The sequence below is a fragment of the Zootoca vivipara genome, chromosome 2, assembly GCF_963506605.1.
Source record: "Zootoca vivipara chromosome 2, rZooViv1.1, whole genome shotgun sequence".
Taxonomy (NCBI): Eukaryota; Metazoa; Chordata; class Lepidosauria; order Squamata; family Lacertidae; genus Zootoca; species Zootoca vivipara.
Window position 1 is genome coordinate 65,222,588 of NC_083277.1, and position 9,967 is coordinate 65,232,554.

A 9,967-nucleotide genomic window follows, 5' to 3' on the forward strand; every position below is an offset into this window, starting at 1 on the left:
TCAAGCAGCTGTTGGAGTGCATTGTTCTAAGGGAAAAGGGGAGAAAAGTGTGTCAGGGAAACTGATGAGGAAGAAAATGTGAGCAACTCATATTTATTTTTTTCGGAATCAGTGGCAGATGATGCCCATTGCGATTGGTGTCATGGGAGGCAGGTAGGCCAACAGTAGATGCAAAAACCAGGGCAAATGACAGCTGCAACTACAGCCAATGAGAAGCAGAGGCAAGTCATTTTTGTTTTGCCCTCACCGATTGAGTTCTACAGGGGCAACACGGAGATGGGGTTTTCCAGTCTACGGCCAAGTGGAAGCTGCCTCATTGCAGCTGGGACTGAAGATACTTTAATTATAATTAACTGGAATCTGAGCCCCATAAGGCAGCCGAAGTCAGAGTTGCTAGGCCCAACCAGGCCACCATCTAGAGCTGGGATCTAGGTAAAAAGGTAAAGGTAAAGGACCCCTGGACAGTTAAATCCAGTCAAAGGTTACTATGGGGTTGGTGTGCTCATCTTGCTTCAGGCCGAAGGAGCCGGCGTTTGTCCACAGACAGCTTTCCGGGTCATGTGGCCAGCATGACTAAACACCTTCTGGTGCAACGGAACACAATGGCAGAAGCCAGGGCACATGAAAATGCCATTCACCTTCCCACCACAGCGGTACCTATTTGAACTGGCATGCTTTCGAAATGCTAGGTTGGCAGGAGCAAAGATAGAGCAATGGGAGCTCACCCCATCATGGGGATTCGAACCGCCAGCCTTCTGATTGGCAAGCCCAAGAGGCTCAGTGGTGTATACCGCAGCGCACCTGTGTCCCTCAGCTGGGCTCTAGCCAGACCCTGCCCAGGAACCACAATTGCTGATGTCCCACCACCCCAGCTGAGGGATGTAGAACAAACTCCTTCCTATCCATCCCCACTGCTAGGTCCAAATTGTCTGCTGCTCTTAGCCAATCAACCCCTTGCTCATTTCCTGATAGCTTGTTTAAGCATGGAAATCAGACCTCAGTTAATTTCAATGATTTAACTACAGTGGTACCTTGGTTGTTGAACGTAATCTCATCCAGAAGATAGTTTGACTTCTGAAACGCCTCAGTAGCCGTTCAACTTCCGAGGTGCGTTCAAAACAGAAGCATTTATTTCCAGGTTTTCGGCGAAAACTGAAATGTTCGACTTCTGAAGCGTTTGACAAGCGAGGTACTACTGTACTTGAACTGTACTTGTGATCCAGATCAGTGAATCTCCCTGGACTAAATATCGATCCTCAGATTCTGTTTCAGACAGATACATTCATTTTTTATCTACAATAAAAAAAATCTTGAGTCCAGGTTGCTTTACCAGCGTTAAAGTATTTGATGTTTGCCTCAGGAAAACTTTGCTCCAAGACTAATTTCTTGAATTTTTCTTTGATGTCATCTTCCACGTCTGGCCCCCTAGCTTTAAACAAAAGCAAAGGTTGAGTAATTTGTTGTTCTCAGAAAAGCTGAAATATCTGTTTTATGTCTATAGAGCACCCAAAGTCTCTTCTTCCCGCCATCTTCTCTGGATTGTGCACTAGACAGTCAGAAACAGAACCCCCATGAAACCAGAGAAGAGGATCTAAGCAGGCATGGCCAAACCTGGCCCTCCAGAGAGTTTTGGGACTGCAATTCCCATCGTCCATGACCACTGGTCCTGTTAACTAGGCATGATGGGAGTTGTAGTCCCAAAACATCTGGAGGGCCAAGTGTGGCCATTGCAAAGGAACTGAAAGCCTACACAGGTGCTGACTGTTCCTATTTGCTAGTGGGAGGCTTCATGGTAGCTGCTCTTTCTGCCGGATCATTGTTAATATTGCAGCCCCCTATTGCCTTTTATTTTGGGGACACATTTTTTTCTTCATGTGAAGTTCTAAAGTGGCCATTCTTTAGGGTACAGCTCCCTTTTCCAATATATCCCTTCATCCCAGGAAGGGTTGATTATTCCATTAGCCACTTTTTATTCTAGAAGATTATTGTAGCCAAGATTTTAAATATGTTTTCCTCCTTCTTTTTAACTCTGTACAGTAGAACCTCTACTTAGGACTGCCTCTACTTCGGGCCCAATCCAAGTCGTGACTCCGGCAGACCTGGAAGAAAATACCGGGTTTGCCACGATTCACACATGTGCAGAAGCAGCTTCTGCTCTTTGCACACTCGCAGAAGCAGCCACTGCCACCTGCACATGCGCAGAGGCATGCTACCGTCAAATGCGCCTGTGCACAACGGCGTTTCTACCAGTGACCCAGATCGATATACGGACGGACCTTTGGAACTAATTAGGTCTGTAAGTAGAAGTTCCACTGTACAGTATAGATAGTTGTGGATAGCAAAAAAAGTGTTTAAATATTAGCCGCATAACGACAAATGAAAGATAACATAAGGAATATAGTTGACATAACTGAGTATTTGATGGCCAGGAATGATAAGCAAGCAGCATTAATATTTATTGATGCGGAAAAGGCCTTTGACAATATTTCTTGGGAATTTATGAAAAAGAATTTGGAACTAATGGAAATGGGACAGTTATTTAAAATATTAAAGGTATTAGAGCTATATATTCAGATCAAAAAGCTAAATTGATTGTAAATAATGTGTTAACAGAGAATTTTGAAATTACGAAAGGTACCAGACAGGGTTGTCCGTTATCTCCATTATTATTCATTACGGTCATGGAAGTCCTTCTAAGAAATTTGAGAAATGCAGAAAAAATTAAGGGAATCGGTGTCAGTCAGAATGAGTATAAATTAAAGGCCTTTGTGGAAGATTTTAGTTATAACAATGGAAGAACCATTAACCAGTGCTAAAGCAGCACTGGAAAGAATTCGGACAGGTAGCTGGTTTTAAATTAAATAAAAAGAAAAAAGAAAAATGCTTGTTAAGAGTAGGAATCAGGGTCTAAAAGATCAATTGCAATAATGAAAAGGTATAGAGGTGGTTAAAAAGGGTAAATAATTTAGGAGTCTGGTTAACATCTAAAAATTTAAATTTGTTTAAAGACAATTACACAGCAGTATGTAATGATATTCATAAGTCTGATGTTATGCTTAAAAATATGTGCAAACACACACACACACACACACACACACACACACATATGTATAGATAAAGATATTCAATAATGTTGCATTCTATTTTTGTATTTTAACTAGATCCATAATTGGATTGAAGAGAACTTAGGGTATCCTTCCATAAACGGATGCCTTCCAGATGTTTTAGGCAAAACCTTCCACCAGCCACCAAAGTGTAGTACAGGAGGGACAGGCAGGGCAGGGCCAACTCCTTCAGGACAGCAGAGTGATGAGCAGCACTGGCTCTGCCTCCTTCCTTTGAACTTTTTCTGCTCTGGCTGGTCAATAGAAATACTTGCTACCCAGAACTTGAAACTGAGGTTGCGTCTTTCCTCCCCTCCCAACCCATTCTCCTTTTGTGAATTTTAGGGCGTGTGTGTGTGTGTGAGAGAGAGAGAGATGGAGAGAGAGAGAGAGAGAGAGAGAGAGAGAGAGAGAGAGAGAGAACTAACAAGTACAGTGGTGCCTCACTAGATGAATTTAATTCGTTCCACGGGTCTTTTCTTATAACGAAAAATTCATCTAGCAAATCCCATAGGAATGCATTGAATTTTATTTTATTTTATTCCCATAGGAACGCATTTATTGAATTTCAATGCATTCCTATGGGAAACCACGATTCGCTAGACATTTTTTTCATAAAACGAATTCATCTAGCGAGGCAACCTCCGCTCAAAAAATCCTTTCGTTAAGCGGAAATTTCGTTAAGCAGGGCATTCGTTAAGCCAGGCACCACTGTATCCTTTTTGCTGAACCACATATATGCCACAGGGTGGAGTGAGGGTTATTGGTTTGTTTTTGTTTCTATTGTGTATTTTGTGTTTTCTTATCTAGTTTTATGTTGTGAACTGCTCTGAGATCTATGGGTGAATAAAAATAACCGCCATCCCCATAACACATACCAGACAGGAACAGGGCCTCATGACTTGATTTCTTCACGTAAAGCATGATATACTTTTCAAAATCAACATCTATGACATGAACTTCACCATCTATACAGGAAACAACACAAGACATCAGTTGAAGGAAGCGGTTTCCCCATATATTGGCTGTTGGGGGGGGGCAAGCAAATTGGGATCTGCCACTCTTAGTCGTCTTAATTATTCATTCTTTCTCCCAACCCCTCATTTAATATGTCTTCAGATGTAATTTTAAGTGAGGTGAATCTCCATGCCTTAATAAGTGTCCTGCCCAGGTCCACTGCCACAGATTGCCCTACCTAAAGCAGGCAGTGGGAACCACCATTCCTCCCCCCGTCGTCTTGCTCCCTGTTCTTACTTTCCCCCTCTTTTAGCCATGGTATTAGGCATGGCAGACTCTCCTCCAGCTCCTCAGTCAGAGAAGACGGCATCCTTCCCAAAAGGAAGATGTTCGTGTAGCCATGGCTACAAGTACTATGCTGAAAATCTAAAGTTAAATGTAAATGTTGACTAGCTACCATAGGAAATGTATGATAATGTGGACATTCTCTCAACCCCTGTCCCAGATGGCCTTGCTTTGAGGAAGGACCCCCCCCTGTCCCTTTCTCAATGTGTGACAGGGAGGAGGGGGAACCCTAGACCTTGCAGAAGTCTTGTTTGGAGAGCAGTAAAGCAAATAGGTGGCAGAGAGGCTCCAGACGCTGGGAACTTGCTACCCCTTCTGTTGCTACTTAACTTTGTTGAGAGCTGCCCACAGAGGCTGAGGTAACCCGGTCAGATGGATGGGATATAAGCAGGGGCGTAGGAAGATAGGGGCGGTGGGGGCGGATCGCCCCGAGCGGCACGATCCCAGGGGCGCCATCGCCGCTGCCTGCCCCGCCCCCAAAAGGCATGCCACGTCACTGCGCACGGTGCACCCCACCCCAAAAAGCACGCCACCTCATTGTGCATGGTGCGCCCCGCCCCCAAAATGTGTGCCACATCACTGGGAGCAACACGCCTGCTCTCTGCCCCCGGTGGTGGAGCATGAAGCTCTGCCGCTGGATATAAGTAATAAAATTATTGTTTTTGTTGTTGTTATTTGCCTGCCTCTGTTAAACTAGAACTTTTCCTGTGGCATCCCAAGGGCTTTGGAGAACCTCACTAGAAAAGCAAAAACTAGCTGTTTTGGTCCATTTCCAAAATAATAAAACTCTCTAGGTGTGCATTACATTTATTTCAACCAACCCTAGTGTCAGGAAAGACTGGCCAACTTTTAAGTTCTCCAGCACTCTTCACCGAGCACAATATTACCAAAAGAATGAATAATCCACCCACCCACCCAAAAAACCAATCAGACTGGGTTGGTATCTATGAGGGCAGCGTATAGGGTCAGTTGCAAGATAAAGATTGCAGGATGACAGAGTCCCTTCCCAGAGCAATACAGATCAGTTGTCTGGCCACCTGGGATTCTGCGATAAAAAAAGCAAAGGCTGCTCCCCAGGTCTGAGAACATAGATCCCAGCTGTTACCCAGAACTCCCTTGTGCAGCCTGGAGTGAAACACTCCAGTTCCTCCTGGTTAAGCAGAGGGGAGATCTAAAGAGAAAACAGGAGTCTTCCATTTTGAAAAGCCCAAGATTGATTTTGGATGGCATACAAGGCAAATCATATATTTCCAAGTTGGGAAGTAGAGGCATTGGTTTAACCATCTGCCATGGGTCTGTCTGCCTTATCAAGAAGGAACCCCATAATCAGGGGGTAAATCACTTCCTTTGCAGGTAGAATGTCCGTGCTTCAATCCCAGATGTTGTGCAACTTAAAAGGATTCTGTTACTGGGGTAGAAAGAGACGCCTGACTCCAAAGAGCCACCGTCAGTCCAAGTGGGTCAATCTTAGACAAACAGACAAATAGTTTGTGGGAGTTTCCTGTTACTGTGATGTCTCCTTTAATAACCTCTGTATCCTGCTCTTTTGCCCTGAGATCACAAAACGCAGATTGGGATTTAAAAATATTTATAGGTTTTGTTTGAACTGAGGGAAAATCAGCTTGCAAAAGAAGGGTTTGCACGAGGTAAAGACGGGCAAAGGACTTCCACATAACCAGATTTTACGTACCTTACATAACCATACCTTTAACTCCTCATTTGCCCTTCCTATCTCTTTGTTATTTAGACTGATAGTCTCATGCTGGATCCTCTTTACAACCCCCTCCTCCTGCTTCCACTTCGCTCTTTAATCTCAAGGTGAGAGATCAGCTTGAAACGATCTTCCGAAAGAACTATGGAGCAAGCATGGCGGCCTTTGCTTTCTCAGACTACTAAGCTTTAGCTAGACCCAGTGTTTTCTTTGCAAAAAAAAGTTTAGGGGTACTCTCATTTTCCTACTGATATTGAAATACTGCCCCTCAATGAGGCCAAACTTAGATTGACAAAATGTTTAGGGGTATGTGTACCCCTGTGCCCCCCCCCCAGAAAAAAGCACTGCCTAGACTTAGAAACCTTTTTCTAGCCTTGTTATGTATTTCCTAAAATAAACAACTTTATTGGGGGGCAAGTGATTGCACTGCTCTCCTCCACAAAACTCGATTTTGCACTCAAAAGAAAGCATATAAATGGGGAAAAGAACAGATGTTTGAACATTTGCCCAAATCACAGCATCTGGATCTTTTGATCATAAAACATACTTTGTCATCAGGTAATAGGGTGGCTCATGGCACTCGTACTCACCGGTAAATTTGAATACACCAGGTTTGTCTGTGTGCTTTAACATAGCAGTTGCTTCTTTGCAGACACCGTCCCTGGAAAAGAGAGCTAAATGAAAGCACTTCAAAACCAGATACCCAGCCTGCTTCTGCCTTGCCTCCCCCACTTGTATTTCTCAGGGTGTCAGAGCCACTGATGGAAGAAATACAGTTCCAGTAAAATGCCTTTCTGTCTGCCGGAGGGAAGGATAGCTGGAGTGTCAAGAGGAGCGGCACCCTGACCAATGCCTTCAAAATGGACAGGCCTTCTTGGAGGCCTCTACATTATCAAATGTAGGTTTCCACAGGATTACTCATCTCTCCATTGACATTCCAGCAATGTTTTATTTATATCACTATGCCCAACCTAAGTAGCTCTTTATGATACATTAAGATAAAACAAGACCCCCCACCAAAAAAAAGAGATAATAGGGGATGGGAAACCTGTGGTCTTCCCTAAGCAGCAGCTCTACACAAAATCTGGACATTGCTCCATCCAGCTCAATATTGTCTACACTGAAGAAACTTTATGCCCTTTCCAAACCATCTCAAAATGATTTCAGGGGAAATCAGGGCTGTGGCTCCGTGGCAGAGCACCTGCTTTGCATGTGCAAGGACCCAGGTTCAATTCTCAGCCTATGCATGATGGGAGGAGAGGTATCAGTTGTAAGATACTAACGACATATAATTAGCGGTGAGTTTCATATCTCCATCTGTAACCTCCACAATGTGGTCCATCGGTGATATTTTCTGCTCATACTCAGTCAACTCAGGCAGCTTGGAAGCCATCCCGATGGGGTGCCACTTCCCGACAGTCTAAATCAGAAGGATTTTGATTGACATTTTAGGGATCAGAAGAAGTTGACAAGGGTTCATTATATAACACAACCCACCTCATCTCTAGTATTTTCCTACCAAAGCTAGGAGCATATATCAAAATCAGGCAACTATTAATCTGCTGATAGCCAAGCTTGTGGACCTGGGGGAGAGGAAAAGGGGGACCCAAAAGCAACAGGGCCTTTACTCAAGAGCAAAGCTGCTTGGGTATCCTATCCAGGTAAGGCTTCCCCAGCTGAAAGTCCCATCTGCAAACGTCTTACCTTTTGGGGGTCAAAGTTTGGGACCACAGGGATGTCAGCACTGACAGGAAATATGTAGTCAGGGGTCAGTCCAAACACCAACAGCAGCACAGCAATCATCCTGGAGCTGCTTCTCTTCTGCTCTTGCCGTGAACACCGTGTGCAGGGGCAGAGAATGATGGTCCAGGGTTGCAGAGGCCCATTTTAAATATCTGTCTTCAAAGGTCTTCAAAGCACATCCCACTCATGAACTTATGCAAGAGGGAAGAACAGAGTGGGAACAGCAGGGTTATTTTTAAAGGGAATTAATTTATTTGTGGTGTGGAGCAAGGTGGAGTCTCCTTTATACTTCAGAAGAAACAAACATGCTTGTTCTCTTGGGTTTTTTGGGGGGATGTTCTTGAGGAGGATGTTCAAGGCTGGCACATTCCCTTCCTGGGCAAGTACAGAGATCAGGGGTGCTCCGTGGCATCTCCTCCTCCCGCCCCAGCCCATCTCCACAAGCTTGCCCAGCCCTTAATGACTTGTGGTCTTTTCAGCAAAAGACATAGAAGACCTATCACAGAATGAAATGCTTAAGCTTATCCAGGATATTAGATCACTGGATCACACATGCCGGGGGCTGGTGGTGGGAACTGCCACCTCAAGGACCTGATATGGCCCACCAAATCTTCCCCGGCGGCAGCACTCCCACAGGTAGGGGAATGTGCAGAAGACCAGCAGGTGCAGAGCAACCATGGGTTGAAACTAGTACACCCAGCCCAGTGCCAAAATGAAAATATAGATCATCTCTTGCCATCCACCCTCCTCACAAAATAGATCTGATGAGCAGAGGGGAGATGGTCATTGTTATGTAGTGAGCTGAATTCTAGAACAATAGGATCCAGAATGCAGCAGTCTGATTGGTTCGCAGGAGCCACCCAATTCAGTTCCAGGTGGAAGGAAAGCAGTAACCTGATTGGCCGGCAGGAACAGCCCCGAAGTAGCCAATCACGCAAGGCCCATTGTGTAAATAATGTATATAAGCAGACGTTTTTGGGGAAAGAGCCATTCTTCTCTTCTTTTTCTGTTGCTACTACAAGCTGAATAAATAGAATGAAACATGGGCGTAGGCAGGGGGGCAGGAGAGGGCTTGTACTTGGACTTTTATCAAAAAGAAATCAGTGTGCAGCTAACTGACACAGCTTCTGATTCCCATGACCCCAACGTACTATTGAGGCTGTTTAATCATTTTATGGTGGATCTTACTGCCTTTTTTGCGATACCTCCCCAAGTGGTAAATCGCAGCCAGTATACCTCTGGTGCCCCCTGGTATGACTCTCAGTGTAAACAAGCTAGAACCCTTTTGCGCTCAATTTACAATGAGTACAAGGCCTCAGGTGCTACTAACCTGCCAATTACATATTTCCAAGCCAAAACGGCCTATAGACAGGCCCTAACAAAGGCTAAACGCTCCTGGCAATCGAATCGCTGGCAGGCTTTAATTGCAGCATCCAAATTGCATAGGTCACGTGAATTTTGGTCACTAATTAATAGGAGAGTGAGAAAATACCCCCTGGCTGTTATCCCTGCTCCTACTTGGGAGCAGTTCTTGTGGAAGTGCTTCTCACAGGTGGACGCACCATCTGCCTGCTTGGAGCACCTGTTTTGCCATTTACCCATTTGGCCTCCTACCGACTCGGGGTCAATAAAAGACTTGATATGTCAACTGAAAGTAGGTAAGGCACCTGGGCCTGATTTGGTCCCAGCGGAGGCCATGAAGTCATGTCCTGAGTGGCGGGCTGGAATTCTGGTCAAAGTTTTTGATGCTATAAACTCCACAGGTCTCATTCCCAAGTCGTGGAAGCAGGCTATTATCATCCCAATCCACAAAAAAGGATCCACCGCTAACCTGGGGAACTATAATAACATCAGCCTACTTTCAATCCTAGAGAAAATTTTTGCCCGCTTTCTGCTGTCCAAATTGACCCAATGGTCGGAAGAGTCCAACTTAATCGGTCATGAACAAGCAGGTTTTAGACCCAAGCATTCCACAACGGACCATGCTATAATTCTTTAACACCTTGCATTGAAATAATCCACCCCTAGTCAGGGCTATTTATGTGCTGCCTTTATTGGCTCTGGGGGCAGCTTTTGACATCTTATGGGTGAAACTTGCTAACTGGGG

General features: G+C 44.8%; 1 protein-coding gene across 1 annotated transcript; it reads right to left on the reverse strand.

Annotated features, from left to right (window-relative positions):
• LOC118078896 (epididymal secretory protein 4-like) lies at positions 1–7,954 on the reverse strand. Its single transcript, XM_035102902.2, has 6 exons — positions 7,822–7,954; positions 7,401–7,537; positions 6,708–6,778; positions 3,983–4,072; positions 1,331–1,429; positions 1–26 (listed from the first exon to the last, which is right to left on the reverse strand). The coding sequence occupies exons 1-6, from the start codon at positions 7,918–7,920 to the stop codon at positions 1–3; spliced, it is 522 nt and encodes a 173-aa protein (XP_034958793.2). The 5' UTR covers positions 7,921–7,954.
• Positions 7,955–9,967: the final 2,013 nt, after the last annotated feature.

Bases quoted from the DNA above. Each gene is read 5' to 3' on its own strand.
- LOC118078896 (XM_035102902.2), bottom strand. From the start codon at position 7,920: ATGATTGCTGTGCTGCTGTTGGTGTTTGGACTGACCCCTGACTACATA. The intron at 6,779-7,400 runs GTTAGTATCTTA...TCTCTTTTCCAG, and splicing joins CTCACCGCTAATTATATGTC to GGACGGTGTCTGCAAAGAAG. The intron at 4,073-6,707 runs GTGAGTACGAGT...TTTCCTGTATAG, and splicing joins TGGTGTATTCAAATTTACCG to ATGGTGAAGTTCATGTCATA.